We start from the raw sequence: 18,491 nt of genomic DNA, 5'->3' as shown, positions 1-18,491 counted from the left end.
CTCCCACCCCCTGCTGGAAAGGGCAGAAGCGATGAAGTTGGAAGCTTCTGGGTGATCTGCAGTCCTTCAAAACGCAGCTCTGCCTGGCTGCTGTTGCTTCCCAGCTGGAACAACAGGGAGCAAAGTTGGCCCCCCCCAGGACACCACCCCCATGGGATTGCTCAGCGGCTTTCCGGAGCAGCCTGGGCTGCTTTGGTGCTGGTGGAAACAACCCCAGGCACCGGCTCCTCTGCTGGTTGTGACCGTCACAGTGCAGCTGTACTGGAAGCCATTTCACCAACTTTTTGTTTAAAGACAACAATTAAGATATAATTTTAACAGGGAGCTGCAGTGCTGCTTTCCTCCTTGACCAGGAAGAGTTTACAACAGGGTGACTTGATGGCTTCGCTGAATTTCTCCTTTGTACATGTTTGTTAATCCTCAAATTATCTTCAGTATTTGTGTCTTTCCCTGTAGTAGCAAATAAATATATTGTAATTTTTGCAGTATTTTTCTAGAATGTCTTAAAAAAATAATAATCTGAAACCACCAGGCAGGACAGCACTTTCTATTGTTGCTGCATGCAGCTCTTTTATTTTAATTTGTCTTTACAGAAATGTGAAGCATCTTCACAATAATTGTACAAAAACATCTCCAGTTGGCTGTCTACAGTGCATCCCAGAAGAACATGTCACAAAATTAGGTCTCAGAGAGGGAAAGAAGTGATTTTTATCTGCCGTGGCCGATAAAAACCCATGCACGAGCTGACCTTGAGAGATGACAGGTCCCTCACTCGGGAAATAAAAACATGTTTATATAGGCTGAAGTAGAAAGGGGGTTAACGGGAGATAAATATATCCTAACATTTGTTTGAATACTTGGTTTTGCTTTAATGCACGATATATGGATTTAGTCCATATTTAGAGGATGAAGCTGTTAGTGGACGTGTAACATGCAACGGGGTCGTTTGCCAGTAAACCTGAAATACCGCACCCACCCGGCTCTCGCCTATTTCTGTGTTCCCAGGGCCTTTTGTGTCCGCGTCGAAGCACAAATATTTCCTTTAGAAAGCTACATTTTCCTAAGTTTATTCCCTAACACTGGGAGCAATAGCAGGGCATTTCCTCTCCCACAGAAGCTGCAGGAGGGCCGAGCTGCACGCGCTCTGGGGTGCCCGCGCTGCTCCAGGGACCCCGGGTGGCCCCAGGATTTAGGATTGCTTTCTGACACCCCAGGTGGGGGTAAAGCCCACAGCACCTGCTCTGCGTTTGGTTATCGTTTCCAGCTGGCCTTTATCCAAAACTGTGCCACCTGTGACAACCTGCAGGGACTGGGCTGGCTGTTCCCGGGCTGATCCCTCGGCACATGGTCATGAATAGTTAAGCCATTTTTTTTTGCTAGGTAAACTGGAAAAAAAAATGAGAATAACCACCTGATTTTTATATATATATATATTTATCGTGTATATATATATATATATATTTGTATCGTGGTGAGTTATGGCTTAGCCACTGGGTTTAAGCAAAACTGGCATGCCATCACACCGTGCACCCTGCCTCCTGCTTCTTGCTGCTTCAGCAGCACCCGCCGCACACCAGAGCACACAAACCCCACTGAAGAGTGCGACTTCGTCAGCGCTTGCCCCTCTACGACAGCCCTTTTATAAGCAGAAACAACTCTTTTTGATGCATCAGTGTTTCCAGGACCGTTACAAAAATAAATATTCTTGTTTTTACATTAGTATTGTAACCGAGTCTAAAGAATTAGAAAAAAATTAAACATTTGTTCTTAGACTTGCATTGACCACAGGTAAGTATCTACAGGATTTTTTTTTTTTTTAAACATCCCATTAGAATGTCAGCTATAAATTTACACCATAGAAATAACGTATGCAAAATGGGTAGGATTTATACACGCAGCTTTTTCTCTTTAAATACACGTATTTATACATTAAACAGAAGCATTGGTGGCACGCAGGCACAGCGAGGGCGGCTGTCTCGGCACGCTCACGAAGCCCCTGCAGCCTCCCCCGCCGTGCTAGGAGGGTTTAAGGAGGGTTGACGTGGCTGAACCTGGGGCCGTGGGGCTGCGGGTGCCCCACACAGCTCCGCTGAGCCGACCGGGGGCGTTTGGCCCCGCGCACACCGCAGCCGGACACAGGACGGTCCCTTCGAGGGGGTCGGCACGTGGAGCATCGCATCACCCACGCCGAGTTTTGGTTCCGTAGCTCTGCTTTGCTCTGCTGGCCCCAGGGGCTAAGCAGGGCTGGAAACTCTTGGGGCTCTTCCCTAGGCTCACCCAACCGCACCGCTTCTGGCGGTGGCAGAGCGTCGCGAGGCTCACGTGGCGCAGCCCCCCCCTCGCGCTTCTGTCCCCCCCCAGCTGCTCTCGCCGTTCTGCCTGCAAAAACCTTTTTCAGATTTTTGGCATGACAAGGTACAAACGGAAATAAATAAAACGTGTGTCTGCCAGAGCCAACAAGATAAAAAAAAATAGTTAAAAACAAACAAACAAATAAAAAAAAAAGTAAAAAGCATCGGAAATGGTTCTGTTTGTGCCCATGTCTAAGCGCAGGGGAAGGGGCAGGGCTGCCTGGCTGCAGGTCGTGCAGGGCCTCGTGGCCAGCAAACCGGCAAAAATTAGGATTACAACAAGACCAAGCCTAGAGCCCGTCCAACCGTCAGCATGCAGAAGCCCTACTGACTACCAGCTGGCCTTTTTTTTTTTTTTTTTTTCCTCCTCCCAAAGGCCTCTAACAGCTTCCACAGGACTGGAATTTTCCTCCTTTTTCAGGTGCCACAAAGGTCTGGCCTGGCTCAACCCACTTTGCGAGGTGCCGCAGTTTTTAACAGGTTTTTTTTTGTAAACAGCTTTTATTGTGTGTCATGGAGAAGGACTGGCAGATGGTAATGGCAAAAGCCCACCCGCCTGGCAGCGACTGGGATGCTGCCGGGATGGCACGGCCACATTGTGCTTTACAGGCTTCTCATCCAAAAAAAAAAAAAATTAAAAAAAAAAAATCACATTTAAGTTTTAACATATGAATGTAAAAGTATATAAAGTTACCAGCTCGGTATATTTACTTGGCAGTCAAAGAAAACCTTTACACGTCGACATTGTAAAGTGTGCAAAAATAGATGGAAAATACATCTCGTGTTCTGCTGCAGAGGTCTGTGCCGCTCAGCCGGGGTGGGCGGGCGGCAGCGCGGTGCCGCGGCGAGGCCGGGCCGTGCGTCCACGCACCGCCACCGCGGGCAGGAGCCGCTGGCATGCGGGGTCTGGGTACAAACAGCACTGCGAGGACCTGGGAATTGGGGGGGGGCGAGGGGAAGGGGCAGCATGGGGACACATCCCTGCCCTCGGTGCCTTTGGTGCTGAGCCCCAGGAGCAGTGGCCGGTGCCAGCATCGCGCGCCCTGCCAAGAGCCACCGCGACACCCGGCGTGGCAGCCGCTGCAGCCAGGGTTTGGCTACGCCTGGGCACGTGCGACAAGGCCCGTGGCAGACGTCTGGCACGGCTTTGGGTCCGTTTTTGTCTTTTTGGTGTGGTTTGGTTTCTGGAGATGCCGCCAGGGCGCTGCAGGGGGCTGCAACGACCTGCCCCGTCCTCCCCAGCACCTCCGCGCAGCTCCCGGCAGCACCCAGCAAGCCGACAGGGGGAACGCTGGGGTGAAAAAGCCACATTTTGGGTATCCCTCGGGGATGTCTGGCAAAAGAGGAGCAGGGTGAGCACAGGGTGGCTTCTCTTGTATCAGCGGTGCCCCAAAAATTGCAGACGACCTGCATCCTCCTGCTGAGCAGCCTCAGTTGCGGTTTCAGACACATCCCACCAGCACCAGCGAAGACGTTCTCACTAGTTGCGGTATTCATAGAAAATGTTAAAAACACCCACGCGGGTGACTGCCAGCTGGCCGTCTGTCCCGTCCCTCCGGGGCGTTTCTCAGCCAGGCTGGGCATCGCCCGGCTCCAGCACGGGGCAGCAGCCTTCCTTCCTTCCTTCCTTCTTTCCTTCTTCCCTTCCTTTCCCTTCGCCCCCGGGCCCCGGGGCTGTGCTCAGAGCTGGGTCTCATCCCGCGTCTCGGGGTTGCAGGGGCCCAGCTTGTTGCTGCAGCTGCTCTTGCGGCTGTGCCCGTCGTTGGCCACGTGCGCCAGCGGGTCCGAGCGGATCAGGTACCTGCGGGGCAGAAACCGGGCACGCTGCAGGGCTGCACCTCAGCCCCGTGCGTGGAGACCCCCCCCCCCCCCAATTTGGGGGTTGGCCTGGGGGGTTGGTGGGTGGCACCTACACGATGTCGTTGAGCTCCAGCCGCGTGTCCGGGGGAGGATTGATCAGGACGTAGGACAAGGTGTTCTGGTGGTCGTTCATCTCGTCTGCCAGGGGAGGGAAGGGGATGGTGAGGGCGAGCGGGGCCGGCACCGTGCCCTGGTGGCCGTGCCAACGGGCGCCCCGATGGATGCCCCAGCGGACATCCCAATGGACACCCCAGAGGACAACCTGACAGCCCCGGCTCCCACAGCCCCCTGCAGCATCCCCAGCCCAGCGGGGTCACAGCCGGTCCCCACGACAGCACGTGGGTCCCTTTGCGGGGCCGTGCCACTGCGCCCGGCGAGCACCAGGAACACTGACACCACCTCCTCCCGTGCCCCGCAGCCACTCCCCAGCCAGGGGACTCGCAGACTCTTCGCTTAAAAATCCCCCCCAAAAGAAATAAGTAAAGGTGTCTTACCTTGTTTTAGTGCAAAAGAAGGAAAGACGTTAGTTTTGCCGCGTTAAGTACAGCGCAACGCCTCCAAGCACCTGCTCAGGGCACCTCCCCCCCCCCCCTCCACCCCCAGCCCCAGGGCCACGACAACGGTTTGCCACCTCCTTCCCTCGCCGCACTGCTGAATTTATCACCCTCCAGCAAGAGCGCTACGCTCAGCCATCGCTCCCTGCTCCTGCCCGGGGGACACCGCTGCCGTGGCGCCTCCCAGCCACCGATGCCCTTCGGGGACGGCCCTAAGGCACGGAGCCGCCGCGACGCCTGCCCGAGCACGCGGGGCCCTTCGCTACCAAACAAGATCATGGGGGGGGGGGGGGGGGAGCAGGCACCAGGGAGGGGCAGGGGACACAAGTAGCAGCGGGAGCACAGCGAGGGCGTGCGATGGACAGGACGAAGGGGATGGCGGGGGACAGACGGGCGCGGGGGTGGCGGGATGAGCGCGGCGGGACACGGGCTCGCTGCAAGGCTGCTCACCGGGACGCCGGCACGGGTGGCTCTGTGTGACCCCCCCCACCCCACCCCCCCGAGCAGCACTGGGGGGGGGGCATTGGGACACATCGAGCTCCATGGGGCGCGTGCTCGGTGGTGCACGGTGGGTGAGGAGCAGCTTGGGTCCAGGCTGCAACCTCCGGCACAGGGCGGGCAGGGGGATGTGGGAAGGGTCTGTGCATGGACCCCCTCCCTGCCCCCCTTCCTGCTTTTTGCTGCTCATCCCCTCCCCAGGGGCCACCTTTGCTGCTCTCATCGGTCCCACCACCGCTGAGAGCCCTCGGCCGTCCCAGTGCCCAGCCTTACAGCGAGGCAGGGGACGGGGAATGGCGACGCTGGGGCGCACACAGAGCGCGGGACCCGCGGGGTGCGCCGTGACGGGGGTCCCCAGGGCACCGCAGGTTCTCCTGCGCCATGGAAGCACCTTTTCCTTCCCCCCCCCCCCCCCCCATGCAGCGCTGCCAAACCCACCATGTATATTGCCACAGTGTCCCTTGCACCCAGGCAGGGCTCGGCCCATCGGCACCCTCAGGTAGGTTTTTTTTTTGGGGGGTAGGGGGGATCTGCAGCTCCTGCTCCCACGCCAGCGATGCGCCCGCTGCAGACGGGTGCTGGTGGGGGTGGCTCCCGGTGGGCTCCCGGTGCCAGGACCCCGCAGCGCGGCTCACGGAGCCAAAACGCTGCCGAGGGAGGGGGGGGGGGAAAGCAGCGAGGTCTGAGCTCCGCAGAGCAGCTGGCAATATACCGAGTTGGAGCGGGGCTTCCATGAGCCACGGCTGGGCTGGTTCTCTGGTGATGGACGCGGTTGATAGGAAAATGCCAACTTTTCACCTTAAGCATGGGCTAGCGAAGCCTAAAATATGGATCGGTTGGGCTGTGGCTGACCTCTAGGCTCTCCCGAGCCCCGCCGCACGAAGCCGTGTGCCGAGCACGAGACCCGAGCACGAGACCCGAGCGCCGAGCCGCCCACGGCAGGGCTGGGCCCACACGGCTGCCCCGCGACCCTTCCCTCCCAGCCCCGAGCTGGGCCTGGGGGGACTGCTGGGACCTGTGGGCTGCCAAACACGGTGTTCTCCCAAACACAAACCTGGGATGAAGCAGGGCTTTCCAAACCCTACAGAGCCATGGAGCTCACAGCGAGATGCAGGCAGCACGGAGGCGAGCGGCCGCACTCTGCCGTCCCGCTCCATCCCCAGCGCACATGGCGCTGGTTTGCCCACCAGGAGCCCAAAATCCCCTCCTAGAAATGCCTCTGGCTTTACAGATCAACGCCAACTTGCAGAGCAATGCAAGGAGGTGGCTGTTAATGACAGCTGCGGGCTGTGACTTCCTTGCACGAATTCGGCTAGGGAAATTGTGCTCTTTGTCTCCTGACTCCACAGAGCCTTGCGTCTGCCCCGCAGCTGCAGGACGGTCTTTGGTTTTCCACCTCCACCCAACAAATGAGCGTGTGAAAGGCTCGAATATCTAAGGTGAAAAACGGCAAGGGTGTGGATTGGGCTTAGCTGGCATGATCTTGTTGGACGCTGTACGCCGTGAGTCACACGTGACTCCCAGGGAAAGAGCATTACCTTGCAAATATCCCAGGTTTACCCGATTCATCACATCACTGGCTGTTAAATTTGCTACATCCTCTACAGAACATACAGGGAAAGGCACAGACATAAACAGAGAGAGAGAGAGAGGTCAGCAAGCCATGATTCGGCAAATATTAGAGACGAGCTCCTGCACTTCAGCAATTAAATGAGCAAAAGACCAAGGCAGGGGAGAGCAGGCACAGCAAGGTGTTCTTCCAAAAACGCCACGGCGTCCAGGCTGGCAGGCGACACGTCGTGTCCCTGCGCTGTCCCGGGGTGGCCGGGGAGCTTTCCATCCCCACCGACGGCCCTTCCCTGCCGTGCTCTCTGCGGGGCCGGGGGTGCTGGAGCTGCGTGGAGCTGCCCGCCTGCAGCAGCGTTCCAGGCAGCGAGTGCCATCAGCCGCGCTGCAGGCCCTGAAGCAGAGCCGAAGGGAGCTGGGAGGCTCCCGGGATGAGCCGCAGGAGCTCCGGGGACCACTTAGGGACACAGAGAGGCGAACGCTACGCTGCGAGCTGCACGCGGCCCTGTCCCCACTGCTCCCGCACGCCCCGTGTCCAGCAGCCCTGGGGTGGGGAGGCGCCCAGCGCTCAGCACCCAGTGCCCAGCACCCAGCGCTGCAGAGCCCCACAGTCATTCACTTCGCCTGCGGGCTGCAAGGATCAGCCAGCGGCGGGCAGCAAAACCCCAGGGGGGGCCCCGGGTCGGCGCCGTGCACGGGGGCCTGGCCGTGGCGATGGAAGCTCGTCCAGCATGGAGCAGACAGGCAGCAGCACAGGATGGCTCGAAAGGAAAGAGAGGACGAAACGAACCAAGAAAGCCGCGGGGTGAGGGCTTCGTCGGGACTGGGGGCCGGGGACCCGCCCGGGGAGGCAGACAGGCTCCAGCAGCGGCAGACCCCACGAGGAAGGCGGCTGCACAGAGGGACCCTGCGCGCTGACGACACCACGAAGCCGCACGCACAGCGACACACACTGCGGTCACACGCAATGAAGCAAAGCCCTCGGCCCTGCCACTACCGAAACCCCCTCTGCGGACGCTTGGTGAAGGGTGAGGAGCCAACACCGACACCGGGGCCCTGCACCAGCCCACCGGGGGTCACTTCTCCCTGTGGCGCTACGGGGCGGGACTCTCGGGTTTTGCTGATTTAAGGGCAGTGGGTTTGGTGTCTCCTTAACGCCATTTCTGCCGGGCCAAACGCTGAGCCAACCTGGGCTCTGTGTTAAAGGCTGCCCAGCGCCCCCCCCATCCATCCGCAGGCTCAGATCCCCACCGGGGCTGTCCTGGGAATGGTGGTCACCACCCGGAGCAGCGCAGGGCGTGCAGGAGGAGGGCTGGCAGCTGACCAGAAGTGCGCCCACCCCAAGGGACAGGACTGCAAATGGAGACGGGCCCCGGCATCATCCATGGGGCTCGGGCACGCTGGAGTTACCTGCGGAGCCCACGGGGCGCGTTGCTGCAGGGAAGCGCGACCGAGCGGCACTTACCGTACCCGGTGGTGGGCAGGCCCAGGTGCTTCATGCGGTTTTTGACGAGCTCCGACAGCTCCTGCCTCTCCGAGCGCCGGTACAGGCTGAGCCGCTGCTGGCTGATCCACTCGGCCGTCTTGCTGGAGTGCTTGTTGCCCTTCCTGCTCAGCCGGCGCGCCCACTGCATGCTCTTGCGCCGCAGCAGCGGGTGCTCGGACTGGTCGCTGGAGCACGAGTTCCTGTGGTGGCTCGTCTTGATGCCCCAGTGTTCCTTCACGTCCTTCGTGTCCTCGCAGTCCTCAACATTGATGGAGATCTGTGACTGGAAGCCCGGCAGGTGACGGGGGGAGCAGGGTGACGGAGCACCCAGGGGCACGTGCGGGGGCTGCTGCCTCCCGGCCCACCCCGCACCACGGGACCCGTCCTCGGGACGGAGCCTGCCTCGGGAACGGCTGCTTCTTAGCACCCTGGCCATGCAAGAAGAGCCAGTCCTGTCTCTTGACAGGGTAGGACGTCTCCGGTGGGCTGGGATCCCACCTCCATGCTCCTCCAGCACATCATCTCGGTGCTGCTAAAGCTGCACGGGCAGCAGGTGTGGGGTAAGCACTCCAGAACACCATCGGCCATGGGGCATAATGGGTGCCTGCTAGCTAATCTCCACTAGCACAATTCTCTCTTGGCTGCCCAAGTGGCAGAATTGCCCTCGTCTTCCTCTCCGACATCTTGCAGCAGATGCGCTGCCACATCTGACACAGAAAGCCCCGCTGGTAAGCACTAATTTTCGAATAAAGTGGATTAAAGCACCTCTAAGAACGAACAGGATTGTATGTAATTAAATGTCAGCATCCAGCTCCCTGCAGCTGCTTCTACAAAGCTCAAAACCAAAGGTATTCACAGTGGGGCCAGGCTCGCTCCTGCTCCCCGTGCCGTGTAATTACACCTCCCGGCTGCCGGGGCCGTGCCGGAGCCGCAGGAGGGGCTCAAGGCGAGGGGAGGGCTCCAGGTGCACACAAACCAGCCCCAACATCGCCCACGGAGCAGCGCCCGTGCTGCGGGGGGCCTGGCAGAGGAGCTGATAATCCCAAGGGAATTCCCCACCACCGACCTAGCGCCCAAAGACTGGGAGCAAACGGTACTCACCTGCGCTCTGATGTCGTGGGGCTGCAATTGGGGAAAAAAGAGGGGAAAGACGGGTCAGCACAGGAAATGGGCATCCCCAGTGTGCAGCATCCCCTGGCCCCTGGGAATTTAATGACATGACACGCTGGATTGCTGATAAAGGCCACCCCTGCTCGCCTGCAGGCACCTCTTTGAGATGCTTCTCTTTTAGATAGGAGCATTTGCACCGAGCTGGCCCCAGGAGCCAGAAAACACCCCCAAGTTGTGGATGGGGCCGGGAACACCCCCAGCCCCTTCCTGCACGCGTTGCCTCTTGCCTCGGAGGTGGCGAACATGTGCGACTCCGTGCGGTAGATGCCGATGGGAATCTCCGCGCTGGAGGAGCAGAGCTTCTGGAAGAGGCGGCCGTACGTCCGGATCCACAGGTCGTCCTCCGTGATCTTCATCTGAGCAGCAGAGCACAAACAGCGACCGCCGTCAGCGCCTGGGGCTGCGTCTGGGCTTCCCCCAGGCACAGCAGTCCCAGACCCGAAAGGAAGCCCCAAAAAGATCAGGGGCAGCTCCCGTCCGAAAGGAGGACATACGGCTGTGGGGCTTGGGACGTGGCTCAGAGGTGGACATGGCCGTGTTAGGAGGTGGTTGGACTTGGGGATCTTACGGGTCCATTCCAACCTAAATGATCCTGTGGTTGTATGACTTCGGGGCTCTGGGAGCCCTGAGATTGCCCACACGCGATGCTGGGAGCGATGAGCTGCCCCTTTTTGCTCCATTTTGCCCCCCACCCCGCTCCCCCAGAAGGGGAACCCCCATGCCCGCACGCGCAGCCTTGGCGCCTACCGCGCAGAGGTAGCCGGAGCCCGGCGTGGTGTCGAGGCCCAGCAGCAGCCTGGTGATGGTGATCATGTAGTCCTTCACGAACGACTGCGGGGAGACGTTTGGGCAGGAAGGCGGGGAAAAGGTTTGCAGGGGCACTCGCAGGGGGACGCGCTGCCCCCCGCCGCCGGGCTCCCGCGGCGCTCACCTGGTAGAGCAGCGTGTCCAGCATGCTGATGCTGAAGACCCGGCCGGCCGCGAAGGGCAGGCGGAACATGAAGGCCAGGTTGGAGCCGTTCTCGCGCTCTTTCTGGAAGCAGAAGGGGCCTGGGGAGCGCCCTCGGTGCGATTTTGTTCCCGTCCTCCCAGGGCATTTAGAGAAGCAAAACCCCACGGCCTCCCCCACGCGCAGTGAGAATGGGAGGACACCAGCTGAGTGACTCCGGAGGTGCCAGCAGGGAGGCGGGGAAGCATCCCTCATACTGGGTGAAAGAGGGATTTTCTCCATGGAAACGTGTGAGACATCATCATTGGTTTGTTTTTTTTTTTGGACACGGGCTGGATGTGGCGCTTTGATGTGCCTCAGTGTGTGGTTTAGGGGCATTTCCCCCTTGCCAGAAGACCTCAGCACAGTCACTGCGCTGCAGTCAGAGCCCAGAGGCCACTGCTCAGCATCCCTGCACCCAGCACTGCCTTCCCAGGAAGCGAAGCCTTTCCCTTACCTTTTCTAGCTTGGAAAGGGCTAACGAGTAACTGTCCTTCGCTCTGAACTGCATGAACCTCATGTTGGAGGGGTGGGTCAGCTCCGTGATGATGCTGAGGCTGGGAAAGAGCCTGCGACGGGAAGAGACCTGTGGTCCAGCGGCCGCCTCAGAAGCGAGGGACTGCCTGCACGTACAGCCCGAGGAAAACCCAAACCTCCCCCATGCCCTTCTGAGATCAGAAATAGTGGGACAGATTTGTGTCTTCCCAGCGCCGCTGTGACCTCTCCCCGCAGCACCTGTACCCCCTGGGCTCGGCCGTGGCTGCCCACCCCACCTGAACATGGTCTGGACGTTGACGATCGTCTTGGCATCGGCCATGTAGTCCTCCTCCGCGCTCATCGTGCTCTCCTTGTCCACCACCACCAGGTTGTCAGCGTAGATGATGCCGCACTGCAGCAAGCTGTCCAGGCTGGGCAGTCCCCAAAGAGAAGAGCGCGGGGTCAGCCCTTGGGAAGGACACAGGGAGGCAGCGCGCTGCGACGCGCACCCAGCCGCCTCCTCGCCACCAGCACCCAGCTACCGGCCACAACCCAGCTACCGGTTGCTCCACAACCCGAGAAACCCACGGCGGGGTCGGCTCTGTGGCAGCTGACCCGTGGGACGGGAGGGTGAGGGGCTGGGAGCACATCTTCCCCCCCAGCATGCAGGTGTCAGGACTGGGTAAATGCAGTGCCTTTAGACAGCAATGCCATTAACAACGGCCACGGGCAGAAACACCTACTTATCGATCGTGCCTTCCATGTAGTAAACCATGGGGAAACAGCAGATGGCTTCCAGAAAGTGGTGCTCTGGCCTGCAGGGAGAGCAACAGAAAGCAAGGGGGTCAGCAGCTGCATGGAGTAAGGGGCCGCGCACAGCACCGCGCACAGCACCGTGCACAGCGGTGTCCCCACCGCCGGCCGAGGGGCACCCTGGCGGTGCCGCTGCCTCCCCTGCCCCACTGCCCGGTCCCCACGCGGTGTGAAATGCCCCAGGTATTACAGGGAAGGGCTCGGTGCAATGGAAAGCATCTGCGGAGAAGTACTTGCTTGTTGTCCAGAAGCAACACAATCGGGTTTAACTCTTTGCGGGACCGGTAGTACGCACGAAGGGGGACAATGAAGTTATACAGTCCGTTGCCAGCGGTCTCTGCCGACACGATGATCAGCTTGTTCTTAAACCCATAGGCCTTGGCGTCTTCGAAGCTGTTGTGCTTGCAGCCCTGCGGGGAGGGGAGGCAGCTCGGGGACCCGTGGCAGCCCCCGGCCATCACCCGCCTCGGCCCCAGCGCTGCCGCTCACCTTGTCCAGCCTCAGGCAGCAGAACGGGGCCTTCTCGGGTAAAAGGTGGCACAGGGTTGGGGAGCTCCCGATGTAGGGGGAGTTCGGTGGGTAGCCTTTCACGTACCTGCAGCAGAGAGAAATTGCAGCACTCAGACACTTGGAAAAACCTTTAGAGTTACAGACCCAGGACTCATACACATCACTGGCAAATGTTTTGCAAAACTCTCCTGCCTCAGATAGAAATGTCTGAAAAGACACATACTTCAGAATGATTTTTGTTATGCAAAGGGTCCTGAGATTGCAAATAGGCAATGTTCCCAGCACAGGCAGAGAACACAGCAGGTAGGAGCAGCAAGCATGGCTCAAGGGAGACAGGACAGTGAACTCCAGGAGAGGAGGGGGACGCTAAGCCATACAAGGAAGCAAAGACCTCCAGGCCCATTTTTAGATTTGGTTTCGGTTAACAGCTCTTAAGAAATCATAATTTGCATTTCTGATTGGACCAGAAGCAGCAATTTTCATTTAAAGATGGGCACAAATTAAAAAGCGTCTGTGCCTCTCTGCAATGAGGGATTGCGCGACCGAATGCGGGCAACTCACTCCACCACCGCCGAGCCCTCCTCGTCCGACTGCGTCATCTCGTCTTCCGACTGGTCGCTGAGCAGGTCGCAGGGCAGCAGGGACGAGGTGTCGGCCAGCTCGAGGACAGGCGCGATGCTGGGCCGGCGGTTGCCCGAGCCGTTCTCCGCCGGCAGCGCCAGCTTGCTGCTGTTGGCGGGGCGGCACTCGGTGTTCTGCAGGTCCATGGCCACTGTACCTGGACGCGGCGGGGAAGGAAGCACAGCGCGCTCTATGAGGAGGGGAAGGAGCTGAGACAGCACAGCATTGAGCCCGTCAGCCCTGGGGGGACCACGCACCCCGCCCACCCAAGACCTTCAAGGTGAACCAGAGAAGCTGGATGCCCCCATGCTCCAGCACCTCCTAAAAACCAGATGTATTTATGGATTATTAATCATGGCCATCAAGGTTTTGGCCTCAGCTGGAAACCCCAGCCAAGGCTGTCATCTGAATCTTCACCAAATAGTTACTTTCAGATGGGTGTGAAAGCCGGGAGCTCCACAGCAAGCCAAGCACGGGGCTGAGTGCCCTCCTCCCCCAGCAGCCGTGGGGCTGGGCCCGCTCGCACTTGGGCAATTTCTCTCTCATTGCACTTTCTGAAAAAGTCCCTCTGCGAACAAGCCACCTAACGAGAACATTGACGAGCGCTGCTCAGCAAAGCGCTCTGTGGCTTGCTGTGGGATAATCACGCAAATTGCTGCTCATGAATATAAATGCATAAATTATTTGCCTGAAGTACAATGTGCTATTGCAGCGCAGCCTCTCCGGACAACCCCACAACTTGGTCTTCCCAGCTGCAGGCTGGGAGCAATGACTCATGGCATTTTTTTATTTGAGAAACTGCACCACTCGCTGCAGAGCAAACCACGCTGCTCATCGGGTTGTGAATCATAAACATGATTTAAGAGGAGGCCAACAGCATTCATTCTTCCAGCCAGGACGTGGGGGATTTCTGCAGACAAATATCCTTAATGGTAATGGGTATCACAAGCTCTAATGGTGATTTTTTTGGGGCTTGCTGAGAGCACCCAGGATGCTAGGAGCAGGGACCTGTGTGTATTTTGCTGGTGGGGTGATCTGGGAGGGGGTGGAGAAGGGGGCCCCGTGGACTCACCCATGCTGGCGATGATGCTGTGCACGGGCAGGCGGGAGGGGCCGTCGTAGGTGCCCCTGCCCGCAAAGCCCTTCTTCTTCTGCTTCTCCTCCTGCTTGAAGATGAAGGCAGAGTTCTCCTCCTTGGTGATGTTGATGTAGAAGCAGGTGTCGGACGCGGCCATGATGTGCCGCGGGCCGGGGTTCAGCAGGATGCTCTTGTTCTCCTCCCTCCGGATGCCGATCAGGCAGACGCCGTACCTGTGATGGGAGCGTGGTGCGGGCATTCAAAGCCAGAGAAAAGCCTCTCCAAGGGCCTCGTCCCTGCAGAAGGGACCTCAAAGCACCCTCTAGCCCCGGTGCTGCTCCCAGCACCTTGTCCCTGACCCCAGCTCTGCCTGCCACCCCCCAGTCCTCACTTCTTGTGCGCGTGGAAGGCGGCGTAGGTGAAGCTTTTCCCCTCGTACTCCATGAAGAACTTGCTGTCGCCCATGCGGATGTGGTAGACCTCATTGCCTGAGCAGCGCCCGTACATCCTCTGCCACTGCTCTGGGGACTCCTGGCCCTCCCTGCAAGCACAGAGCCGCGTGCCGGGACGGGGCCGCAGCCGGCACAGCACCATCCTGCTCTGCGGGAGCACCCAGGGGTGCTGAGGCTGCCACCCGGTCCAACAGCATGGAGGTGGCGGTGATGAGCTGTCAGCGCTTCCAGGCTGAGGCTGAGCTCATTTAGATCTCTGACTTTAAGTGCCTTTTTATTTAATGAGGGCTCCCAGGGGAGCGGCGGAGGCAAGGCTGAGAGCCAGTGTTGGCAAACAGCTCAGAGCATGGGGCGAGAAGCTCTGGGAAGGATGTTTTGTAACTCTTTGATTTCACTTTAACAAAGCACAGCAAGTCCTGGCTCTGCTAAGGGGCAAGGGGCCCGCGCCAGGGCCCACCTAGCTGCTTCCAGCTGCACTTTATACAAACCCGTAAAACAACCTGCAGGCTCCAGCCTTGCGGTTTGTAAATCAAGCTTCCTGCCAGCGGGATCAGCTCAGTGCAAACAAGATGTTTTACTCCTGGCCTCCAGCAAGGCAATCTGCACAGGAACAACCAGGCTGTGCGCCCCGGGGCTGCCGCCGAAGGCAGTGCCCCCAGTACCTCCCACCACTAATCTCTGGCTGGAAGAAGAAGACTCCGGGCTGCGACTCGGGTGGTATTTTGCCAAGACAGGAGCCCCGGGGGTGTAGACACGGCGCTGCCTGTGCCGTGGGTGCCCGGTCCCCCCACCCCACATGGGCAGCACTCACTGGCCTCGGGAGGTGTGCACCAGCAGCGTGATGAGCGTGGAGGTGGCAGGGCAGACGCAGTTGAGCGCCAGCATGGCGTACTTGCACTCCTCCTCGCAGACGACGTGATCTGCAAGGAAGCGGAGGGGCCGTCAGGGCACCGGCCGCCTCTGCTTGCATCACCCGGGGGTCTCGGGGTGCAAACCCAAGCAGCTCACGGTGCCTTGTGCCGTGCTGAGGAGGGCAGAGAGGTGTCGGGGTCTGAAAAGCACACTGTGGTGGTGGAAGGGGACAGGGGAACATGCTGGCCCTGTAGACGGGATGGGGACCCACGGCCCTCCCTCCATACAGGCACCTCCCTCCTCTCCTTTGAACCCCTGGTCTGCAAACCTGCCCCTTGTGGGCTCTGAGGACATGGGGTCCCCCCTGGAAGCATCAGCTGGTCCGAAAAAGCTGTTCCTCCAGCTCATGGAGGACAGCCCCGCAGACTCACCGGCAAACTTCACGTGAAACTTGTTCTCCGGCTTTAAGATCTGAACATAGAGAGGGCAATTTGGAGCAAAATCTTTCACAGCCCAGGCTCTCAGGATGGTCTGGTGGTCCTAACAGAAGTGCAAAGCACGGGCTAGCTCCTGGCAGCTTATTTCCCCCAAAGCTTCCGTGGCTAGGACGAACTACAAAGCAGCTTACCGCCGCCGTGCGGTCCACCTCGTTTCGGCTGCTGAGGATGAAGCAGGCTTCTCCGTTGTCCATCCTGCAAACAGAGAGCAGCGCCCGTGCACCACCCAGCCCGGCCACGCCGGGAGCCTGCAGGCACCACCCGGGGCGCCCGCAGAGATGTCAGCGTGGCCATCGTCACCCAGCCAGTGGCACTGCTGGGGACGCGCGTGGCTGAATTACACAGTGCTTGCAGCCGTCCTGCATCCCCCCGAGGAGTATTTCATGTTTAGGGATTAGTGGGCAGCACAGGCAGCAGCCGAGCATCCCCGGCAGCAGCGTTTCAGCCCCAGCCCAGTACCCCCCCGTGGCTGCCTGCAATCCCCCCGTCCCGCTGCTCACTTGGCTCTCATGAGGTCCTGGTCCTTCAGCGCGGAGCCCTGGAGGTAGATGACCCGCTGCGACCACAGCGGGATCTGCAGGACCCGCCGCACCTGGATATCCATCTCCGTGGGGCACAGTATCACCACGTAGTAGTCCTGAAAGAGAGAGAGGCTCGTGTCACCCTGTGGGCTGGCGTCCCGCACGCCTGAAGACAGAAGTGAGCAGGAGTTTTAAAACTGAATGTATGGAATGAAGGCTGAGCATTGGTAATGAAGTGTAGGTGAGTTTCGCAAAGGAAATGCCAATCTGAAGCAGCTCTGCAGTGCTGGCGCCCCATGGAAACGGAAAGGCGCAGTCATTTGCTAGGAGATCACTAATTAAGTGGGGATATTCCAGTCAGGTAAATCCCCCGGGGTTTTGCAGTTACACGTTCTGTTCCTGTGTAAGACTCCATCCACTGGAGACATCCTTACAGAAGTCCACCCAGGCTTCCCCACACATACACAGAGCTGTAAGAGGCCTGCCCACAAAACCAGGGCAGATCAGGCAAAACAAGAGCCGGGCTCAGCCGGTGCGGCCCGGCCATGCCCAGCACCACTGAAGCCCAGCACGGGCAAAACACAGCAGCAGTGAGCACGGGCACGGGCCCGGCCCTGACCTGCAGGCGCGGGTGGGCGTAGAACTCGTTGAGGAAGTCCATGAGGAGGTCGATCTTGAGGGAGCTGACGCACAGCACAACGTGCTTCTCCGTCTGGGCCCGGTGACGGCTGTAGTTGCCTCCCGACTTCTGCCGCTCCATCCACAGGTAGACGAGCTCCTCGAACTGCAAGCAAAAGCCGAGGGCTGATGTCCGAGCAGCAGGGCGGGGAGGCAGGCCGTGGGGCTTTGCTGCCTCCCAGACACGGTCCGTGGGGTGGCTGATGGCAGCAGGCAGCTGGAGAGCCCTGGGGACGCGGGGAACGTCCCCGTGTCCAGCCCAGGCTCGGTGTCCTGCCTCCCCGGCCCCGGCTCTGACCTGCAGCGGCAGCACGACCAGGGCGACGCAGATCATGATGACGACGAGGAGCTGGGAAGGCCAGATCTTTGGTGTCACGTCTCCGTAGCCCACCGTGGAAAAGGTGACGATGCAGAAGTAGAAGGACTTGAAGAGGGAGAGCTTCTCACCTGCTCTTTCTAAATGCTGGATGCCGCAGGTGCTGCAGGGAGAAAGCACAGGTCCCTCGGGCACCCGCACCAGGCAAACAGCAGGGCTCCCTGCCTGCAGCCTGGCGCTGCCCTTTGCTCTGCGAAGGCAGCAGGGAGCCTTCGAAGGTGACTTCCACTTCTGTCCTCAGGGGAAATTTGCCTGCAATATGCTGCCTGCATCAGAAGTACATTTACAGCACCAATAAAAAGGATTCGGCTCACGGCACGAACAGATTAAGGAGTTAGTTTGACGTGGCTGCTCATCAAAACCATGGCGGGAAGCCGAGGTGCTGGGGGACACATTGCGATAAAGCACGGACAGCACTGAGCATCGCAGGGGCCACAGCGGGCAGGAGGTGCCGCAGGCGAGGAGCCCGCTGAGCTCAGAAATTGCATTAGCCGCTCATCTGAGAAGATTGCCTTCGCTGTCAGAGACTCACGAGCCCAAAAGCTTCATTTCCTCTCCTCTCAGCAACTGAATTGATATTATATGCTTCAAATGCAGAGCGAGGGGACGGGAGGAAAGCTCCAGAAGCCTGATTCAGAGCTAAGCACCCACCTGGAGCAGGGCTCCTTTTGGAAACCTGCCCCTGCTGTTGGCCAAGCACAGGGTAAGGGCCCTGTTAATTAGCTGGGCCTACAAACGAGCTGCTCAGAGGCGCGGTGGCGGGGGTTCGGTGACACGAGGCGCGACACTCACCCCGTGAAAACGAGACAGAGCAGGGTGCAGATCAGGATGAGCACCTGGTTGAACATCGCCGACTGGGTCCGCTGGATGGCTCGGTGCAGGTCGTTCTGGGGACGGGACAGGAGCCTCAGCAGCTCTCACGAGCCGAGAGGCCACAGGAGCACAGCCACAGCCCCTGCAGCTGCCTGCAGGCTCCAGAAACGTGCCGCCCTCGGCAAGGTTGGGCACTTCTGTGCAGAGCCACGATGGTTGGCCCAGGGCCGGGCTGTGCCATGGGGCCGGGGGCAGGCAGAGCGGGTGGGCATCCCCTGCTCACGCACCGAAGGGACCCGATCCGCAGCCCAGCCTCACCAGGAGGCGGCT

The 18,491-nt window shown here is 59.4% G+C and overlaps 1 protein-coding gene across 12 annotated transcripts in view; it reads right to left on the bottom strand.

Annotated features, from left to right (window-relative positions):
* Window positions 1-544: 544 nt before the first annotated feature.
* KCNT1 (potassium sodium-activated channel subfamily T member 1) overlaps window positions 545-18,491 on the bottom strand; it is a 72,264-nt gene continuing 54,317 nt past the window's right edge. For 6 of the 12 annotated variants that reach the window (XM_066980994.1, XM_066980998.1, XM_066980996.1 and 3 more), the window contains 23 exons: window positions 18,141-18,235; window positions 17,271-17,451; window positions 16,914-17,078; window positions 16,274-16,410; window positions 15,905-15,968; window positions 15,708-15,816; window positions 15,236-15,344; window positions 14,364-14,513; window positions 13,967-14,205; window positions 12,835-13,051; window positions 12,253-12,358; window positions 12,001-12,173; window positions 11,694-11,765; window positions 11,247-11,381; window positions 10,931-11,042; window positions 10,417-10,518; window positions 10,233-10,316; window positions 9,713-9,841; window positions 9,417-9,437; window positions 8,295-8,598; window positions 6,802-6,864; window positions 4,265-4,349; window positions 545-4,152 (listed from right to left, as the gene is read on the bottom strand). In XM_066980994.1, the coding sequence (XP_066837095.1) occupies window positions 4,032-4,152; window positions 4,265-4,349; window positions 6,802-6,864; window positions 8,295-8,598; window positions 9,417-9,437; window positions 9,713-9,841; window positions 10,233-10,316; window positions 10,417-10,518; window positions 10,931-11,042; window positions 11,247-11,381; window positions 11,694-11,765; window positions 12,001-12,173; window positions 12,253-12,358; window positions 12,835-13,051; window positions 13,967-14,205; window positions 14,364-14,513; window positions 15,236-15,344; window positions 15,708-15,816; window positions 15,905-15,968; window positions 16,274-16,410; window positions 16,914-17,078; window positions 17,271-17,451; window positions 18,141-18,235 (2,973 nt within the window). In that variant the 3' untranslated portion in view covers window positions 545-4,031. The remainder of the gene's footprint in view (window positions 4,153-4,264; window positions 4,350-6,801; window positions 6,865-8,294; window positions 8,599-9,416; window positions 9,438-9,712; window positions 9,842-10,232; window positions 10,317-10,416; window positions 10,519-10,930; window positions 11,043-11,246; window positions 11,382-11,693; window positions 11,766-12,000; window positions 12,174-12,252; window positions 12,359-12,834; window positions 13,052-13,966; window positions 14,206-14,363; window positions 14,514-15,235; window positions 15,345-15,707; window positions 15,817-15,904; window positions 15,969-16,273; window positions 16,411-16,913; window positions 17,079-17,270; window positions 17,452-18,140; window positions 18,236-18,491) is intronic. The other 6 variants (XM_066980991.1, XM_048051617.2, XM_066980995.1 and 3 more) reach the window with 4 other exon arrangements.

This window comes from Anser cygnoides, chromosome 20 (genome assembly GCF_040182565.1).
Source record: "Anser cygnoides isolate HZ-2024a breed goose chromosome 20, Taihu_goose_T2T_genome, whole genome shotgun sequence".
NCBI lineage: Eukaryota > Metazoa > Chordata > Aves > Anseriformes > Anatidae > Anser > Anser cygnoides.
Note: the sequence above shows the minus strand (reverse complement) of the source record. Positions and strands in the feature narration are given on the sequence as shown.